The sequence below is a fragment of the Saccopteryx bilineata genome, chromosome 4 (assembly GCF_036850765.1).
Source record: "Saccopteryx bilineata isolate mSacBil1 chromosome 4, mSacBil1_pri_phased_curated, whole genome shotgun sequence".
Taxonomy (NCBI): domain Eukaryota; kingdom Metazoa; phylum Chordata; class Mammalia; order Chiroptera; family Emballonuridae; genus Saccopteryx; species Saccopteryx bilineata.
Window position 1 is genome coordinate 206,800,986 of NC_089493.1, and position 22,212 is coordinate 206,823,197.

General features: G+C 38.2%; 1 protein-coding gene and 1 pseudogene across 11 annotated transcripts in view; one reads left to right on the forward strand and one right to left on the reverse strand.

Annotated features, from left to right (window-relative positions):
• Window positions 1-265: 265 nt before the first annotated feature.
• On the forward strand, window positions 266-883 carry LOC136335634 (vesicle-associated membrane protein-associated protein A pseudogene; annotated as a pseudogene).
• Window positions 884-16,212: 15,329 nt separating this feature from the next.
• Window positions 16,213-22,212, reverse strand: part of SSBP2 (single stranded DNA binding protein 2) — a 402,367-nt gene continuing 396,367 nt past the window's right edge. For all 11 annotated transcript variants that reach the window (XM_066273705.1, XM_066273699.1, XM_066273700.1 and 8 more), the window contains one exon: window positions 16,213-16,899. In XM_066273705.1, the coding sequence (XP_066129802.1) occupies window positions 16,870-16,899 (30 nt within the window). In that variant the 3' untranslated portion in view covers window positions 16,213-16,869. The remainder of the gene's footprint in view (window positions 16,900-22,212) is intronic.

Below are 22,212 nucleotides of genomic sequence, written 5' to 3' on the forward strand. Positions count from 1 at the left end.
TGGGCAAAGAGCCATACAAGTGGCCCCCAGCTAATGAAAAGGTGTTTAACATCATTATTCATCAGGGAAATGCAAATCAAAATTATGATGAATTAGTAGGCTTTGTTGGGATGTTGCCTATTAAAAATCAGAAGAAAAACAAGTGTGGACAAGGATGTGGAAAGAAGGGAGCCCTCGTACACAAGGTGGCTGAGCCACTGCCTCCCTCGTCCCCCTGTGAACTCCAGCAGTGGAGGGCAAGCCTGAGCTTTGCGTGGTCTCTTGGATGGCGGATGATGACCTTCTCCTCTGAGGCCACAGTGAAGCAGGATCAAACCTCAAATTCAAAGGCCCCTTCACAGATGTAGTTGCTACAAGTCTTAAATTGCGAAATCCGTTGGATAGAAAAGTATGTATCGAAGTGATGACTACAGCACCTCCTTGTACAACACGAGGCCCAACTGTGGAATTATGGACCCAGGGTTGACTGTGACTGTCAGTAATGCAGCTGCCTCTTGACTATGATCCCAATGAAAAGAGTAAACACAAGATTATGGTACAGACGATTTTTGCTCCACCAAACATTTCAGATATGGAAGCTGTGGGGAAAGAGGCAAAACTTGATGAATGAACAGATTCCAAATTGAGATGTTTTTGAAATGCCCAATGAAAATGACAAACTGAATGATACAGAACCTCATAAAGCTGTTCTGCTGAGTGCATCTAAAGATGTACCCACGCCAGAACCACATTGTGTTTCACTCAATGACACGAAACATGGAGACCCATGCAGGAGTGCAAGAGACATCAGGGAGAAGTGATAAAACTATCAGAGGATCGACACCCGAGAGACGAGGGTTACAGGCCCAGTGATATGTGTGTGTCATACAGGCTTTATCTTTAATGATCTCTTCTGGTTAGAAAACACAATAAAAACAAACAGTTCAGCAACTGTATGTTACCAGGTTATCACTAGCAGATGTCAGTGCACATTCAGTCCTTTATAAAAATTTATAAAGAATTGTTCTTTCTCTGTGGTTTTAATAATAGTTTAAGAATTGTTCAGTCTTGTAAATGTTATTTTAATAATCTCTTAAAATAACTGTTACCTCTTGATATACGATTTATTTAGATTGCTGATCCCATTCATTCAGGAAATGCCAAGAGGTATTCTGTGGAAAATGGTGCCTTTTACAGTGTAAATTTTCTCCTTTACCTTTGCTAATATCATGGTAGAATTTTTCTTATCCTTTGTGATGTATCTGTTGACTGAAATTTTCATCTTTACAATCAATAGTATCCTATGGTATTTAAAATAAAAATAGTAAAACTGTAAAAAATTTATGTGAATGTTTTATTGAGCAAGTTAGAGTTCAGTTGATCAATATAATGTATGATCAGAGAACTAATTTCTTCATTGATCTGTAAAAGTATTTTCTATGCGCTCTCCTACTGTGAACAGGAAACAGGCTTCTTTTTTAGTCAGTTTTGAAGTTACCCTCTCCATCCCCCCACCTTAATTCCTGCTCTTTGCCCTAAACATGGCTTGTGAAGTAAGAGTGCCTGTGATTCAGGCAGAAGCTGTCACACTTTCAGCCCCAGGAAGAAGAGTGTTGTGCTCGGACTAGGTAAGCAAATGGAATTCATTCAAAGGAAGACAGGAGCCAGTTCTGCAGATGATTTTCCTGGACCTTTGCAATAAGACTCCTCCCCTGTCCTCATCTCTTCTGCATGTGAAAGTCAAAGGAAGTTTCCCACATTCACTTTCACATTTCAGTGTACTAGCTAAACACTGCAGGATAATAAAGATTTCCTAATGGGGACCTAATTTTATAATTCTGCCTTTGCATTCCAGAATTGTGCAGACTCTGCCTTCTAGTTGAAATAGTCCTACATACAAACATCCTCAGAAACCAGTTCTTTTACATCTCTGATTGAATTGTCTTATAATTAAGTTTGAAAATATTTCCGTATACTCTTTTAATATAATCACTGAAAATAAAAATTAGTAGGCAAAAAACTAAATTAGGAATTTCTTGAAGTCAAAGCACATTCGATGTATTTAAGTTAATTTTTATGTTTTAGACAAATGGTAAAACCTAAACCCAACTTATTAAATCAGAAAGCATTTACTCTCAAGAGTTTGAAAGTTGAAATATATTAAATCACTATTTGCACATATATACTCTCCACCCAAAGGCCACAATTACTTTAGGTATTTTTCTCAACTCTCTTTTAGTTAAGTTCCTGGTTTCCCAATTCTATAGATCTTTTGTGTATAGGCTTTTATGCCAAAAATAGATTTACAATTTTCAATTGTTGGCATTTGCATCTGAAAACAGTTGGACTCATGTAGCTTATTTTTGGCAAGCAGAATAAAGATCACCACAAAGGAATCTATACTATTAGGCCTATAGTATACATTTTCATCTTCAGAAGGAAGAAATTCCCCACAAGTTAGGAATTAATGATATGCCTTTAACTTCTGAAGTTTATGTGGCAGTTTAGTCACTAATCTTGGCAAATGCTCATTTTCTAGTCATTAGGAGTAAGAACATTTATTTGCACAACTCAAATGGAAAAGATATCTGGTTTAATGACTTATCAGCTCCCACACTTTCACTGGGCAAACTTACACATTTCCAGTGCCATATTCATGCACAAAGGGTCGATGAGCAGAACTTGTTTTTGAGGCCCAGTGCAAGAGCTGGTGTAATGGCAACCTGAGTGAGAAACAGTGTTGCCAAGTAAACCAAAAAGGTAGTTTATTTTAAACAGACTTCAAATGAACATCAAAGTTTCCTGGAACATATACTTCTCCAACCTGTATTTCATGTTTTCTGCTGGGCCTACTGCCAGAGCAAAACAAAATATTTCTGGTTACTTGAAGAAAAAATAGTAACATTTCTGCAAATACACAGTTCAGGAACTCTTACACAGAAACATGCAGATCTTTCTAGAATATGAAAATATGGTAATAAATACCTTTCTAATCAAGCTTTTGAATCAACTGTGAAATGAAGCAACCAAAGACAGCTTGCCAAACTCCATTCACCCCAGACCACATTCCCCTGACGTGATTTAAAGGCCCATTTTAGAGATACTCATGGCATAGAAGCTCTAGAGCAGTGATTTTCAACCTTTTTTGAGCCGCGGCACATTTTTTACATTTACAAAATCCTGGGGCACACCACCTACCAAAATGACACTCTAACACAGTACATATTATACATATAGTTAATAATATAGTTTCTGAATGTATTTATACTCACACCTGACCATGTCTCATGGCACACTAGTGTGCCGCGGCACACCGGTTGAAAAACACTGCTAGAGACACAGGCCTTGAATGCTTCACATTCTAAACAGAGCTTCACTAGACCATGTAATTTTGCACCCAGAAATCTTTCAGGAAAATGCTCATTTTTGAGAAGAGCCCAAGGTTATTGTGCTGCCTATTTCACATGGTATTTTTGCAAAATAGAGTAAATTTTTATTTTAAAATTTGAAAAATGTTAAAAATTTTATTTTTTGGTAACTTTCTCTTTTGCTTTATTTAAATTCTGAGCCTAATTATTTTCATTAAAATTGTTTTTAACTTTTATTTTTCAGTTAGTTTACATTCAAAATTTTATATATACATATATGTGTATATATGTGTGTGTGTGTATGTATGTGTGTGTGTGTGTGTGTGTATATATATATATATATATAGAGAGAGAGAGAGAGAGAGAGATAAAGTGGGAGGCCAGGAGCAGAGAGACAGACTTCCATATGCACCCTGATGGGGATCCACCCAGCAAACACCCTACCGAGTGATGCTCGGCTCACTTGGGCCATTGCTCTGTTGCTCAGCAACTGAGCTATTTTAATTCCTTAGGTGAGGCCATGGAGCCATCCTCAGTGTCTAGGGCCAACTTGCTCTAACCATTCGAGCCATGGCTGCAGGATGGGGAGAGAGAGAGAGAGAGAGAGAGAAGGGGGGAAGGATGGAGAAAGAGATATAGTCACTTCTCCTGTGTGCCCTGAATCAGAAATCAAACTCAGGACACCCACACATTGGGCTGAAACTCTGCCACTGAGCAAACCAGCCAGGGCCTACATTCAATGTTATTCTGTATTAATTTCAGGTGTATACCATCATGGTTAGATAGTCATATACTTTACAAAGTGTTCCCCTGGCACCATATATACAGTGTGTCCAAAAAGTCATGGTGCACTTTTGACTGGTCACAGAAAAGCTACAAAGACGATAGAAATGTGAAATCTGCATTAAACAAGAGGAAAACCCTCCCAGTTTCTGTAGGATGATGTGGCAGCATGTGCGCATGCGCAGATGATGATGTAACTCCATGTATACAGCGGAGCAGCCCACGGCCATGCCAGTCGAGATGTGGATGGTACAGAGGAAAGTTCAGTGTGTTCTGTGGCTCGCTAAATTTGAATCTGTAACCAAAGTGCAACGTGAATATTGGTGCATTTATAATGAAGTGCCACCACATAGGAATAACATTACTCGGTGGGATAAGCAGTTGAAGGAAACCGGCAGTTTGGTGGAGAAACCCCGTTCTGGTAGGCCATCAGTCAGTGACGAGTCTGTAGAGGCTATACGGGATAGCTACCTAAGGAGCCCTAAAACATCTGTGTGTGAGCCCACATCGAACTGCACTGAATAGGTATGAAACTGGGAGAGTTTTCCTTTTATTTGGTGCAGATTTCACTTTTCTATCGTCTTTTGTTGCTTTCCTGTGACCGGTCAAAAGTGCACCATGACTTTACAGATACACTGTAGTTATCACAGTGTACACAGAAGGAGTGGCCGAAACGTACCCACCTGGCACCATATATAGTTATGACAGTGTTATTGACTATATTCCCTGTGATGTACTTTATATCTCTGTGACTATATTTTAACTACCAATTTGTACTTGATAGACTGAATTTTTAAAACTCTGATGACTCGGCCTGACCTGTGGTGGCGCAGTGGATAAAGCGTCGACCTGGAAATGCTGAGGTCGCCGGTTTGAAACCCTGGGCTTGCCTGGTCAAGGCACATATGGGAGTTGATGCTTCCTGCTCCTCCCCCCTTCTCTCTCTCTGTCTCTCCTTTCTAAAATGAATAAAAAATAAAAAATAAAATAAAATTCTGACGACTCAATATTGAGAACTTGGTTATAGTGTGATTTGGTGAAGAGAATTCACTGGGGAACATTTTTTTTTTTCATTTTCTGTTGCATGAGGTTTTAGAACTGTTTCTATATATTTCTGCATCACTGATTGCAAATCTGAAATCCATTTTTTGATGCATGCTCTAGTTTTTATGCAATTTTAATTTCTTTTTGTTACAGTTAATGACATGCATTGGTTTTTAAATTGGAGCTAAAGGGCAACGACTCTTGGATTGAACCACAAGGCAATTAATGTTTTACAAACATCACTTTTACATAATTGTAGTTGTTTTTATTTATTTTTATTTTTTTTATTTATTCATTTTTAGAGAGGAGAGGGAGAGAGAGAGAGAGAGAGAGAGAGAGAGAGGAGACAGAGAGAGAGAAGGGGGGAGGAGCTGGAAGCATCAACTCCCATATGTGCCTTGACCAGGCAAGCCCAGGGTTTCGAACCGGCGACCTCAGCATTTCCAGGTCGACGCTTTATCCACTGCTCCACCACAGGTCAGGCCTATTGTAGTTGTTTTTAAATGTAAAAAATTATCTGATAAAAACACCCTCTTATTTTGTTTTAAGATTGAATCATGGCTTCTTCGAGTAGGTGTAAATGTAAGAATAGTCCTGACACCTCCTGTTATATATGTGGCTGTTACACACTTCAACGTCAAAGGCGTAATATTTCATCATTTGTGACACATGTATATATTGCCTATTTTCAAGTTCCCCTTGGCTATCAAGACAAGAATTGGGCTCCTCATAATGTGTGTCATAATTGTGAGGAAATGCTTCATGACTGGACAAAAGGAAAATGCAAAGGAATGCCTTTTGGTATTCCCATGGTTTGGCATAAACCTAAGGACCACAGCAGTGACTGTTACTTCTGTCTGATCCATACAAAGGGCATTAGCAAGAAAAAAAAAGCATATGATCGCATATCCTGATATTCCTTCAGCAATACGACCTATTCCACACTCTGAGACACTCCCAGTTCCAGTTTGCAATGGTTTTATTTCTTCTAAGGACGAAGAAAGTGAACATGGTGATCAAGTGTATTTTGATAAGATGCATGAGGAAATGGTTGTAGAATCTGAAGGGTCTTCTTCTGATGCCAAGCAATCATTAACCTCTCAGCAGTTTAACCAACCCAAATTGAATGACTCAGTAAGAATGACATAAAAATTGTCCTCGACTTACTGAAGTATGAGGAGCATAATTGGATCATTTGTGTGGATCTTAAAATGGTAAATTTCTTGCTAGGACAACAGAGAGGTTCACGAAGTATCCTTGCTTTCTGTGTTTGTGGGACAGCCGAGCTCGGGAGAAACACTGGACACAGAAGGAGTGGCTGAAACGTGAAGCTCTGGAAGTAGGGATGCAAAATATTGTGAAGGAACCTGTAGTTAATCGAGACAGGATCATTTTTCCCCCACTTCACATCAGACTTGGCTTAATGAAGCAGTTTGTTCAGGCTTTGAATAGAGAAAGTGAATGCTTTCAACATATTATTTCTGCTTTTCCTGCCTTATTCAAACCCTCCTAAGTGACGAAGAATTTGCCAGGAAGATAAATAAGGAGGAGAAAGCAGTATGGCAGTCTTTCTGCCCAAGATAATGCCCAAGAAGACATTCTACTTCATTATGTTACTCTAAATGTTGAAAATTTTACAATAAGATGAAAACCTAAAATCTTGAATTTCAAAAAAACTGTAGCTTACAGAGAAAAACTAATGTCAAATTTGAGATCAGCACACTTGAATTAGGTAAGAACAAGTATTTTTGTGGATGCAACAAAAATTTTGTTCCCCAGTGTTATCTTAGAAATACTGGTAGTGCCCTGGCCGGTTGGCTCAGCGGTAGAGCGTCAGCCTAGCGTGCGGAGGACCCGGGTTCGATTCCCGGCCAGGGCACATAGGAGAAGCGCCCATTTGCTTCTCCACCCCTCTGCCGCACCTTCCTCTCTGTCTCTCTCTTCCCCTCCCGCAGCCAAGGCTCCATTGGAGCAAAGATGGCCCGGGCGCTGGGGATGGCTCTGTGGCCTCTGCCCCAGGCGCTAGAGTGGCTCTGGTCGCAACATGGCGACACCCAGGAGGGTCGCAACATGGCGACGCCCAGGATGGGCAGAGCGCCGCCCCTGGTGGGCGTGCCGGGTGGATCCCGGTCGGGCGCATGCGGGAGTCTGTCTGACTGTCTCTCCCTGTTTCCAGCTTCAAAAAAAAAAAAAAAAAAAAAAAAAAAAAAGAAATACTGGTAGTAAATTTATTAATCCACCTTTGGCACAATTTAGCTATGGCTCCTATATTGGTTTTGATTTGGTTATTTATGTGGTTCAATAAATTTTTTCTAATTCATTGCTGTTACTTAGCATTTTGATTTTGAATTTGGATATTAGTTTGAGAACATTAAGCTGAGACTGTTCTCCTGCCATTGCTAGTATTTCTATTTTCATTTAACACATTCATATATAACTTATATTTTTAAAAGTGTTAATTGAATTCTCTTTTTTTCAAAGAATTTAAGTTTAGCTCTATGGGGTTTTTTCATTCAATCAAAAAGTATGCCTAAGTGAGTACTGCTCAAATAAAGCTGAATATATAAAAATCTGGCTAGTAAATGCTCATAATAGCTTGCTGAATTCTCAAAATTAAAAGTCACATTGCTTTCAATTATCAATATTTGTTCTGTTAAAACAATTTTGAGACCATTAAGTATGTATACTATCCCTTCAATTATAAGTTAATATTGACTTAATAACAAAATATTGGGCATCACTGAAGACTATATGCAGAATACATTTGACTAATTCTTTTTGTTTTCTTTTCCAAGTGAGAAGAGGGGAGACAGAGAGACAGACTCCCTGCATGCACCCTGACCAGGATCCACCTGGCAATCCCATCTGGGGCTAATTCTCTGCCCCTCTGGGGCCATGCTTGAACCGAGCTATTTTCAGCACCTGAGGAGACACCATGGAGCCATCCCTAGCACCTGGGGCTGACACACTTGAATGAATCTATCCATGGCTGTGGGAGGGGGAGAGAGAGAGGGAGGGAAGGGGGAGGAGTAGAGAAGCAAATGGTCACCTCTCCCGTGTGCCCTCACCAAGGATTAAACCCAGGACATCCACAGGCCAGGCCAATGCTCTACACTGAGGCAACCGGCCAGGGCCAACTTCTAATTCCTAAACTGTTTCTTCCTCTGAAACAGTATTTACATAAACACACAATACTGAACATTTTTATACAACCTATACTAATTTATGTCATATATGATAACTGAGATTATATTGTGAGCACATTTAAAAACAAAATTTTCACGTGACATTACTAAATATCAAGAGTTTTCTCCCTATTGCCATCCAGAATTACAAGTTGCCGAATGAAAAGTCACAACCTCGTGAGGAAAACCTGAGACTGCTGCACACTGAACAGTGTGGTTGGAGTCATGGAGAACCCACATATACTTCAAGGGAAGCTTTGAAACTGTGGGACAGCTACACTCATGTTACAGTGTGTATTGGCTCTAGATCTTTCCAAAAAGTGACATAGTTCTCATCAATTTGTATAGGGAGTAAACTTCTGCAATTTCTTTTATCTAATTTTAATGCTTCTTTTGATATAGACAAGTTTCCTTAGTTTAAAGAATACATTAAGCTGTGAGGACAAATGCTTGTTCATCTGGTCTTGGGCTGGGGGTACAGACAAACCAACCTCATTTTCATTTTGGCCTCCCACTGTTCCTCACTCACCACCAGGAGATAAGGGGAAATCTGACAAATTCTGCTGGCTTTTGTTTATCTATGCTTCTCTTGCCCCAAATCCATGTAATGCTCCTGCCATTAATAACCATTTTTACACTATTTAGAAATAATTCCAAAAAAGTTCTTAGTTATATGACTTCTACTTGTTTTAAACTCAGGGACCCTTCAGCTGCCTGGCTGCCTACTCTCCATTTCCCAGGAACACAGACACCTTCGCCTGACAAGTTACTTGAGGTAACCTTGGGCTCAACGAGGCATCTAGCCATTGGGATTTATAGCATTTTCCTTTCTAATCACTGTGTATTAATGTCCTGCATCACTGAACTAAAAGACCCCATTTGGATCAAAAACATCACCAGAAGTATTTAATACTTAAATATTTTTAAATGCTGTAGAATCAGTATTTGAAGAAATGATTTATATATTTAACTGATATCTAGGGTGAATTCTTACTCTAAATTATAGACCTTCCTCCTGTATTCTTTAATTTTTTTAAAAATTTTTTCTCTTTATTCACTTTGGGGGGGGGGAGAGAGAGAGACAGACAGAGAGAGACAGAGAGAAGGGGGGAGGAGCAGGAAGCATCAACTCCCATATGTGCCTTGACCAGGCAAGTGCAGGGTTTCGAACCGGCGACCTCAGCGTTCCAGGTCGATGCTTTATCCACTGCGCCACCACAGGTCAGGCTATTCTTTAATTTTTTAAAATTCATTTAAACTAAAATAATAAAAATATTTAAATGGTTCACCCATTTCTCCCATCCCCCACTTCTTGCAACAACTAATCTGTTTTCTGTATTTGAGTTTGTTTTTTTTTTAAGATCCCCCTGTAAGAGAGATCATACATATAGCATTTGTCTTTCTCTGTCTGACTTATTTCACTATATTCTTATTTATCCGTAGAGTAGTGTGCAGCACCTACATCAGAACCTTCCTTTGGCTGACAGTGAGCCGAGGCCACCATGCGTACAGTACGAGCCATCAGATGAATGTACTTGAGAAGCACAGTTTTGCATCAATTATCTGCATAATTGCTTGAGATTTCCATATTCTGTACAATCCTATCTGGAATAAAATACTAAACTTTTACTTGATAATAATATTACTTATTTTTGGTATTCAAAGTTTAGTTTTCTGCCCATACAGAGCCAACCACTCATCACAGCCATTTCATAAATGCATATAAATTCTTTTATATTATAGACTCCTGGTGCTTATATAAGACATAATGTCTATTTCAGTTATATACACAGATGTCCACATTAGTTATATTTTGATTTACCATTCAGGATGGGGTGGGGCAAAAGTAGGTTTACAGTTGTTTGTATGGAAAATAATACAATTAATAAATAATAATAAACTTTTACATACACACAACTGTAAACTACTTTCGCCCCACACTGTATTTATGTTAGCTTCATATGAAAAATTTCCTACTTTTTAAGTAAGTAATAAAGCAGAGGTTAAAAACTAAATGGGAAGGGTAGAAACTAAATGAGAAGTTGTATTTTAAAATTAAATGTGAAAACACGTGCCAAATTAAGGACATTTATGTACATGTTTATGGCAGCTTTTCCCATTACATGAAGAGCTCAAATACCTGTACAAAAACATCTAGTGATAAATCCATTTGAGAATCAATTAATAATGGACATGTGGTACACATGCAACACATGAGCACACATGCACACAAATGCTAAATTTAAATGTTTCAGGGAGCTGGTGGCCATGGCTGAAGTAAGATTACTAAATCATCCCGGATTGCAGTTATATTTATATACACATTGTACATTTATAAAAACCTTACAAATAATTCTGTTATTACAGAAAAACATTATAGGTAACAAACATATACAGTAAGAAAACATTAAATTCATAAAATCACAATGAGATAAATTAACTCAGTAAGCTGATGGCTATTATGAATAAAAATATCACAATAAAGACTTCCATTTTTCATGTTTAACACATTAGCATGTCCTTTATTCATTCTCACAATTATGTTTGTAATTGTCTTAATGTAAGGAAAGTAAAACATTTGAAATACGATCTAGTAGAAAGCCACGCACATTTTAATTGGTAGTTCATACTAAGAAAATTACTAGATTGTTGTAAATTTAAAGTATGTAAACTGGACCAATTATTTGAATTGTCGTTTACTAATGAGTAGATGGTTAATTATATTTTACAGAGCTATTTTACCATGACATGATGGAAATTTAGCTGACAATGAATTGTATTTGTTCTGAGCACCCTCTGAGGAATCCAAATTTCATTTTATTGGCAATGTACTAAAGTCATTTGGTGCAAAAGAGAAAGTGGCATAAAGTTTCCATGTGAACTGTGAATAAACCCTTTCTATAATTTTTTTCTAAGAATATTGACACTGACATTTGTCATGTTAATTTCACATTTAAAGAATGAAATGCTAAATATTCCTTGGAACAGATCATAATATTTCAGTGACTGGGATAATCAAAATGAGTCCATTTTATCCTGAGGACAGTAAATCCAAAAAGGGAAGACACAAACTATAATCTATATATAAAAACAGTCCCATTTTAAAATTTACAATATCTATGGAGAGTGCTGTATGTAATTTGCAAGGATGTAGACAGAAAAAATATTCACATTTAGCTACTTACAGAAATTGTTTCTTCTATTCAGGAAGACCAATTATACTAATTTAACAGAGAAAACTTAAGAGAAGAAATTCTGTTTAGGAGACTTATTCAACTGAGAATTTCTTTTTACATTACAGTTTAGAAGAATAGAGGTCTCAGGTGTTTCTCATCTGTAGGTCCTCCCTTTCAATCTGAATTACAGCCACAGGTGATGGTAAAATAAATTAATAATGTAAATTCTATCTATTGTAAACAAATGTCAACATGAAAAAGCTGTATTTAATTATTGCACAGTTCCTGGCAGTGAAGAGACCACTGACTGAAGATCATTATGCTCTTAGCTTCAGGCGCAGGGCCTTCCCAGAGGCCGGAGTGGAAGAGCTACCACGGTATGTTAAAGCGGGGCCTAGGAGAGCCATCTGCTTAGGCCTTGTACTGCTCCCTTTCCTCCCAAATCACTTTCATCACCTACTTTACCAAAGAAATAAAAAGCAATCAAATGAATGAATTATGTTTAATAGTTAACCAGTGCATTATAACAATGTAAATCATAGTGGGAGTGTTTTGTGAGCAAACTTCACACTACCACCCCCAACTCACATGTGCACACACACATTTAGTAGGCAAAATGGAAGTGTGTTCATAGCGGTTCCCCATTCTTTCTTTTATTTTTCCAGTACTTTTCAAGGTATGGTTCACAGACCCAGGGAGCCCCTTACACATACTTACAATTGAGCACTACTATTTTATGCACACATAGACTCCTGCTCCTCATAGCAAACAAGAACTTTATCCCATCTAGAGGGAGTTGGGAAAAAAAGGACTAATCCACTTTTTGAAAAATACTTTTTGGCAACTTTTCCCCCTCCATATTAAACTTCTGCACACTATGAACTCCTGCAGCACTACTTGTATCAGTTAGTGTTTTCAAGGAAAGAGAATTATAGTACATAATGCATCAAAATGAAGGGAAAACCAGTATCAAAATACTATAATGCTTTCCAAAGTGAAGCAGCTATGATTTGTGGCAGTGATAATAAAAAAATGGAAATTGCGCCTGACCAGGCGGTGGCACAGTGGCTAGATCGTCGGACTGAGAGGCAGAGGACCCAGGTTTGAAACCCCAAGGTCACCCCGAGGTCACAGGCTTGAGGGCAGGCTCACCAGCTTGAGTACAGGGTCACTGGCTTGAGTGTGGGATCATAGACATGACCCTATGGTTGCTGGCTTGAGCTCAAAGGTCACTGGCTTGAAGCCCAAGGTCGCTGGTTTGAGCAAGGGGTCACTTGCTCTGCTGTAGCCCCCCTCCTCCCCGTAAAGGCACATATGAGAAAGCAATCAATGAACAACTAAGGTGCTGCAATGAAGAATTGATGCTTCTCGTCTCTCTCCTTTCCTGTCTGTCTCTCCCTCTCTCTGCCTCTCTCTGTCTTTGTCAAAAAAGAAAGAAAGAAAGAAAGAAAGAAAGAAAAAAGAAAAAAGAAAGAAGAAAGAAATAAAGAAAAAGAAAGAAATGGAAATTGCAATGATTTCCCTTGGAAAAACTATATACTACATGAAGAAGAAAATTGTTGATTTCCCCTGCGAAAATTATACATGAAGAGGAAAACTAGAAGGACCGAGGAGGTAAAAATATTCCATCTGTATCTTATTTCTACTGGGAGGGAGGCATGGAGAAAACCATAGAACCCAATCAAGACATCCTAGTAGGAAGGACTGTGGCAAACTTTCTGCCAAGGGGGCAGCTCCAGACCCTTTGCTGCATGTTCCCAGACGACACTGTGAAGGAATGGTGTGGACAGAGGTAGGGCTTTCTCAGGTCCCAACCCGAACTCAGTTATTTCATTTTTAAACTACAGAAAGAGTGGTAACTGAATGATCCTATGAAATGCAATAAAATTCAGATACCTTAGAGAATCATAAAATAGAAGTGGACTCTTTATCTTATTCCTAGAAGGAGAGGGGTGTTTCGGGTACTTTTTATGGCTCAGGGAGCAAAATTAACAATCTTTGGCAGTAGAGAAATCTTAACCTCAGATTCCTAGCTGTGTAATTACTATTCATCAGCAGCTGAGTCAAAACTGGAGTACTGGACACAAAGATTCACCCTTCGACCGTGTGGAGTATTAACCGGTCAATACCTCTGTAGCTTTTGTTCCCATGGGCAATGTTGCTGTAAGAAAGGCAGCTGGTTAAGAATATATAGATCTTAGAAAGAATTAGACATGTATTTTCAACTGTGTAAGTTAGGAAGAATACAGAGCAGAATAATGAGAACGAATGTTTTCTTCTATTACTTATTTTCACATTTCATATGTGTATTTTATGTGTTCAGTATAGGCAAGAATTGATGACATTATTACTATGAGGTGAAACAGGTAAAAATAACTCAAGATATTATATATCAAGACTAAACAAATGCACGGAAGGAAATGGAAAACATGAGAGAAAAGATGAACTGGTCTTAAAACATGAGAAGGTTTAAATGATTCAAAGCCTAAAAGAATATTAATATACAGATATATTATCCTCCATTGGTATACAAGAAAGTTATTTTATATTAAAGTTAAGTATACTTATTTTCTGGTTTTCTTGAATATAATTTTCTTCTTAAAAATAAAATTTCAGCTATTTTGGGAATTATAAAAATTTGAAATAGCCTGGGTTCCAGGAGAAAAACTTAAATAAAAACATCTGATGAGTTGTTTGCTATACCTTAAAAAAGTCAAATTTTACTTTTTTGACCAAATAGGCTAGAAATAATGGGACCCATATTGCTATTAATATTCTAATATTTCCCTAAAATAAGGCTCATGATTATTTGTAATAATAAGAAACAATATCTTCGTAGAAGGCAAATAAAAAAATTCAAAATCAATACAATGGAGAAAAGACTCAACCAAATATTTGAAATTCTATTAATAGATTAAGCTTAGTCACAAGACTGTCAATGTTCACACAGTTACCATAAACAGTAAAAATTGAAATTATTCCTGGTAAATTTAAGTGTTGGTACAAAGTATCTTCTTTGGGTTACCTTGGCTTGAGTTAAAGACCTTTCAGTTCAATTTTCTTCATGAAAGTTCTCGAAAGATGAAGCTGCTCTCCAGTGTGCATTCCTAGATTCCATACACTATGTAATTAACAATGACTTGTTTGATTAGAATGTAAATCTGGAACACAAATTTAATTCTCTTTTTCCCTTCAACAGTTCTGCCAGCATTTCTGTCATGCACAGGCAAAAATCTTTATTTTCATAAGGAATAAATCCTTACATATATGAGAGAAATAAGCCATCTGGGACCAGGAACCAGCAAATACAGTGCCGACTTTCCATAAGGAGACCAGAAGCCTCAAGAAAGAAAGAATTATCTTACCTGAAATAAAACAACACTTTCCAAAGTCTCTGGAGTTTGGGAATATAGCTGATGTTTATCAATGGTTATTTGTATCACAATTTTAACAGAAACAATCACCAACTTATCTTTTAGAGCAGGGGTCCCCAAACTTTTTACACAGGGGGCCAGTTCACTGTCCCTCAGACCGTTGGAGGGCCAGACTATAAAAAAAAAACTATGAACAAATCCCTATGCACACTGCACATATCTTATTTTAAAGTAAAAAAAAAAACAAAACGGGAACAAATACAATATTTAAAATAAAGAACAAATAAATTTAAATCAACAAACTGACCAGTATTTCAATGGGAACTTTGCTCCTCTCACTGACCACCAATGAAAGAGGTGCCCCTTCCGGAAGTGCAGCGGGGCCAGATAAATGGCCTCAGGGGGCCACATGCGGCCCACGGGCCGTAGTTTGGGGACCCCTGTTTTAGAGTCTACAATGAAAGTTGTTACACTTTTCTATTATGATTTTGGTGTTTGTAGTATGATTATACTAAACATCCCCCCCAAATCTGGAAAGTGCCACAGAGCAAGGAATTTTCATAAGATGTGGTTTTTAAAAAACTTTTTTCTAACATTTACTCATTTTTTTCTCTGGATAGACAATGTAGATTTAGCCAGCTGAAGTCAATGGCCAAATGAGATGTAGTTACTCTAAATGATTGCCTTTTAAATAAAGGACCTAAGAGAGCAGGTGTTCTGCTACTGTGAGAACGTGTGCAGAGAAGGGGCCATCACCAGTCAGTGCTGCTGTCGCACGCAGAGCCCTGGACAGAAAGGCAGCGCCCGAGGCCCCTGGGTGGTTAAAGCTCTTCCTACTGTGCTGAACGTCTCAGTCACTTGAATGCATCTTCTTTGCAATTTCTATATGGAAATATTCACAAGAAGCCAGAATAAAAATCAGATACCATTTCACATTAGTACATTATTAAAAATTTAGTTCTAGTATTCCTGGTGAGAAGTGATGACTTCAAGCAAATGGTCTTCTTATTACTTCTGGTCTTTATCATGTTAAAGACAATATATGTTACTAAAAACATGACAAGCCCGTCACTTTATTGCTATGGTCTATGCAATTGGTGCTAATAGTGTTTTTCTCTATCATGTAAGACAAACAAATCAAGAATTCCATCTAAAGCAGTTACTACCGAAATATACTGTTAGGTCCCAGTTAGGCTTTTGTTGAAGTATTTTTTTTTAAACAAAAGGTACAAAAATATTTTCACTGAAGATAACTGAGAAATTGTTTGATTTGACATAAAGATGAAAGCACAGTTGTTTTCTCCTCCTCCTCCTCCTCCTCTTCCTCTTCCTCCTCTTTCTTCTTCTTCTTTTTGAGACAGTACACTTTGTGAATCACAGGGTAACTTGTATCAGACGCAATTTAATGAAAGCTCTCAAATAAGCAATTTTATTCCTATCCATGATTGCAGACATTTACAAAACCATAACATCTGAGTTCACCTTAAAAAATAACTTATATAAAGCAGTGATATACACAGCACAAAATAGTTTGGGGGGAGGGGCAGGAGCAACTTTGAATAATTAAAATGTAAACGTGAAAAAAAGGATGGAATAAAAGTCCCTACTTATTTCTACTTAAGATGTCATGTGATAATATTTTACAATGTCCTGTGGGCCAATGTATGCATGTGTATATGTCCATATGACATGCACATATACAGTACATCCTCTTTCCCACACATATACACACACAGACAAGTATTTGCAGTTCATTTTATGCCGCTCCGTACAGTTGTTTGAATCACGTTTGGACCCGCTTTCTTCACAAAATAGGGGAGAGAGCAGGAAATAAAAAGGTTGGTTTGGTATGACTGAGATTTCTTTCTTTAACTGTACACTGTGATGAGTGATTTTCTTCCCTAGCAGTTCTGTGAAGGGCTGACTCACTGTGGTTTTCATGAAGAGAGTTGATAATGGATCACACACTCATTGTCATGCTAGGGGAGTACTAGAAAGAAAGAAGAATCCATATTTTAACAACAATTCTTTTATAGACCACTAATGTTCTTTGCGGTAAATAATAGTAACTGTGAATTTTAATGTTTTATAATCTTTTATGCTCAAGATTCTAATTTAATACAATGTGAAAATAAGAAACTACAAAAAGTCAATTTACATAGAGTTGACTTCGTCCTGACATTTCTTCTGGAAAGTAACCAGTCACATTATCTCCCAGGATTTAGATGGATGATAATTACCAGTCCCTCAGCTTTCTCCTTCCAGACAGACTCATGTTTCATGGGCACCTGTTACAGTTTGGGTAGACCCAGTCCAAGGCTGGATTATCAATAAGTAAGTATGAGGGTAGCCTTGCTCTCGACTAAATTATGCAAATTTGGGAAGTTACCTAAGCCTGTGCTTCCTCACCTGTAAACTGGATTCAATAATAGCATCCACTTTAAGGGGCTTTGGAAGGATTAAATATCTAATCGTTAAACCCACATTTTTATTGAACACACAGAAAGTGCTCAGTGAACATTTGATTAATAAGGGAAACAAAGCAGCACCACAACTCCCGGCCCTGAGGGATGACCAGTAAGCACTCAGGATACTTAAGAGTCTACCTATACTTTAGCATAAACATCTTTCCCTAATCTAATCTCCATCCAGTCTTTTCTGGGTGGGAGCAAGGCCCTGTCGTTACATGTTACTTAGTGCGATGAGGGTGACAACTGGTAAAAGGCGAGGCTTTCAGAAAGTTGGAGTGGTCTCAAAATTACTGAGAGAGGAACCAAGAGGAATTATTGATAATTATGCCAACCTACCCTCATATTTGTAAGGAACAGACTGTGATAGAAAATTCTAGAGCAGCACTAACAGAACTTTCCTCAACAATGGACATGTTGTAAGACTGTCCTGTCCACATAGGAGCCACCAGCTACACGTGGCCGCTGAACACATGGTGTGTGGCTAGAGCCACTGAGGAACTAAAGCTGTAATGGTATTTATTTAAGTTTAAGTGTCCCCATATAGCTAGGGGCCACCATTTGGATAGCACAGTTCTATATTCTCAGGGTGTATTTTAATACATGTGGACCCTGAAATACTGTAAATGTTTTCTTAGAAACCTACGAGGACTAGGGCAAAAAAGAATTCCTTTTAATATGGAAAGAGGCAGGTAAAGTCAAGGGGACTGGTTCCAGCCTGCAGGGACTGGACTGGAACAGTGAGGGCCCAGGGAAAGGGAACACTGACTTTTTTTTTTTTTGTATTTTTCTGAAGCTGGAAACAGGGAGAGACAGTCAGACAGACTCCCGCATGCGCCCGACCGGCATCCACCCCACACGCCCACCAGGGGCGACGCTCTGCCCACCAGGGGGCGATGCTCTGCCCCTCCGGGGCGTCGCTCTGCCGCGACCAGAGCTACTCTAGCGCCTGGGGCAGAGGCCAAGGAGCCATCCCCAACGCCCAGGCCATCTTTGCTCCAATGGAGCCTTGGCTGCGGGAGGGGAAGAGAGAGACAGGGGGGTGGGGTGGAGAAGCAAATGGGCGCTTCTCCTATGTGCCCTGGTCGGGAATCGAACCCGAGTTCCCCCGCACGCCAGGCCGATGCTCTACCGCTGAGCCAACTGGCCAGGGCCGGGAACATTGACTTTTGAAAAAGGGAGCGGATGGAACAAAATGAAGTGAATTTCATATGAGCTGAGGTATTTCAGGAACCAGAAACCAGGTAAAAGGTGTATGTTTCAATACGGATTAATTTATTAATATAGAGAAAAGGAGATCCCCCACAGGAGAGCACAGGGTGACATTGGCTCAGCTGGCACAAGTCTGGACAGAAAGTCATTAGGTGTAAATCTAGGGCTCAAATAAAAAAACGTGCATTGATACTGAATAAAGGTGGGTGACCAGGCCCCAAAACAGGTCACTGAGCCATAGAGAGGATCATTCATCTTTTAAACAAATCAAGAAAAATCTACTTGTTAATCACTTAGCCTCAAATTCCCTTTCGGTAAAAGAAAGCTAACTGACGTGTTACAGACTCTGTATGTCGTATTACAGTGAGCAGGGTGACTGAAAATGGAGACCACCAGAAAGAGAAGGAGGGTTCAGTCTGAAAGAAGACTTCTCCCCTTTACTGTTGCTAATGGCAGCAAAATAGCAAAGCAAACCAAAATGAAAACCCAGTAACAGCAGGCACCAGGACTGAGGAAATGGAGCTCACCCCGACCCCGTGCTGGAAGGGGAAAGACCCATTTCACCAGCAGACAGCATGCAAATCTCCCACTGTCAATAATGTCAGCAAGCTTCAATGAACTAGTCACGGCTTTTGAGGAAAAAGAATTATATTTTGACATTTGACTTTCAGGGGTAAGAATAAACAACAGGAAAATAAATGGATACGAAGGTTTTATTAAAAGTAGGAAAACTTAGAGAATATGGCAAAATAGGCATAGAAAAATTTAATCTATGCTTTTTATAGTTATTGTTATTTATAATAAGAATGGTGATCCAATCAGTGCTGTCCAACAGAACTTTCCGTGATCATGGATGTTTTCTGTGCTGTCCAATACAACAGCCATTAGACACAGATGGCTACTGAACTCTTACAATGTAGCTAGTATAATTTAGGAATTGAAATTTTAGTTGTATTTAATTATAATTATTTTAAATTTAAATAACACAGCCAGATTATTAATCATTATTTCTAGACAAATATTGTATTGGGTATACTGTGCCAATAATCTAAAAAACAGTAAAAGATACTAAAGCATTTTAGAAAGAACTTCAAAGGAAATGTCTAAAAAAAATTTCCTTGGAAAGTCATAATGAACTCTGGAGATCAACTCATTTAATGCACATTCTGAATCACTGGGATTTAAAAGTTCTTGAATGCCTAATTTCAGTTTATTCACATGTCATAAATGTCATGTAATGTCAGGGAATGCTGTTATAGATATCTTTATTATAGGCTTCATTCTAATATATATTTTTAAAAGCATGGCTCTATGTAGATAAATACACATGCACATTCTCTGCACGTCAAGCAGGATTGTTGGTTGTTACCATCTCATCACACTGGCAATTAAGATTTTTAATCTTAATGGTGACTTTTCAAATGTTTTACAGAAAAATGAAAACTTGTTACACATTCACTGAGAAGTTAGGAGAGCTAGGCTCATCCAGGGAGGAAGCTAAGTAGAAAAATAAGGTACAACAAGAAAGAAAATAAGGGTCAGAGTCAATCAGAAAGGATGGAAACAGAAGCTCCAAGCAATGCAATACAGAAAAATGAGCAAGCATCTAATAATATTTAAAGTCTGAATAGTACAAGCAACTAACTGTAAAATGATCCTCTACGTGTATTTGGTGCAGAATAAAGGGTGGCAATGATGTGTGAGCATCTACATGAGCAATGTGCTGTGTGTACTGTTAAGGCTATAACCTGCTCGTCTGCTGCTGCCTTTATTAAAAGTGCTTCAACTACATAAAATTAAGGGACATCACAAATTTTCAAGAACAACTCACAGAATGTGCATGTAAAAAGGAATGTCGCTATTGGTTGCTATTCTTCAGAGAAGAAGAGAAGTGGCTTCGAGTTTTCCAGAACTAGAGGAAGAGTAGGTGTTAAATGGAGTATCAGATTTAGAGACGTAAAATATTCATGGTGCATTGTCCTGAGGCCACACTGCAATGTTTCCATTGTCTGGCTGCTTCAATACGTGAAGACATTGTAATGTTTGCGTCAGAATGCAGGGATATCAGATTGCCCTGTTTGAAAACTATTCTGAGTCTAGTTCTCCTCAAGCAGATGACAAAAGGGTTCTTATAAAGGTGTTGACAGCATTAGTGTTCAGTTTAGCGGAAAAAAAAAGGTAAAACCTAAAAGTATTATTTTAAACACATACTAGCTTGTTTTACTTTTTTATGTAAAATCTATTTTGAAATGACATGTACTAGAGAATTTGTGATTTTCCCTTTATAATACCCAGTTCATGCACCATAGAATCCATCAGAGATGGCCATTAAATCCTTGAACAATGTGCATAAGTTCCTGTTTATACACTTCAAGAACACTTAAGACTCACCATATTTCTAAGTATCTAGATAATATTTTATTTTCTTAATGAGAGCTAAGTATACTGCAGCTACTGTGAACTAAAGTGAGATAAATGTAGTGTATATGTGACTATGCAAAAAAATTGTCCATATGTGATTTCTTTACAATAGCAGAAAATGACATAGGCAGTATGTGTAAGAGGAGATAATCTTGTTTATAATTCCTATTTGATCCCATGATTTAACTATCATGTTTGCTCAGTTGATTATAGTGCAATGCCATGGAGAAAATATTCTGTTAAACTAATTCATGAAATAAGACTGATTTTTTTCCTTGAGAAGCATGAAGCACTATTTTTTTGAACTAAGCCTTTTTGGATTCTGTATTTTCAAAACCAAATATTTTATAGAGTTTACACTAGGGGGCATCTCTGTTTCTAGAAATAAAGGCCTTGTTTACAATCTAGAAAACAGAAGGCTGAAAATAGTGAAACATTTTTGATTCACACTTTTCTTTGTAAAGCATGTTGGCATTGCAAGGTTTCCGACTTCAGGTGGGGCATCTTTGTTTCTATGTTAATTAAATGAAGTAGCACATGTGGAGTGACTAGTGTCCACATAATGAGCACTCACTAGATGTCTGCCTCCTTCTGAGGTTTAACTTGCATATAAAGACTGACAAATCCTCAAAAGGCAGACTTCTCAACAACATGTGCTTTTCAGTTATGTGCATTTTAAAAATACTAGAATTTTGCATAGTCATTTGTTGAAAAAATGCTTTTCTTTTGAATTCATTAAACAGTTATGTTTTTCCTTGATTATAGTAAAGATAACTTATGGGAGATACCTACTCTATTTCTTCCTAAGGCCTGTGTTTACCAGCAAAAAAACCTCTTTTGTCTTCCTTCTTCTCTGCTCTCATTACTTCATCTTTTAAAAAAGTCTAAACAAAAATATGTGGTGATGTGATAAAGAAAATCACTGATAACAATGACACCCCTCATAACAGGGCAGGCTCCTCACCAAACAGACGAAAGGATGGAGCTGCCAGCGGACCTGCACCTAAGGCTGCCTTCCTCCAGGCGGTGGTGCCGTTTCTCAACCACCATCCAATAATTTTGCCTTTTGCGATTTTCTAGTGGGAACAGGAGAGACGGAGGCAGAAGTAAGGTGGGAACTTTTGTTTTCCGCTAACTCAGAGCAGTCTGGCATTTTCACTTTTTCTTGGCCCCAAGGGCAGCTGGGCTAGGGGTCAGGGGTG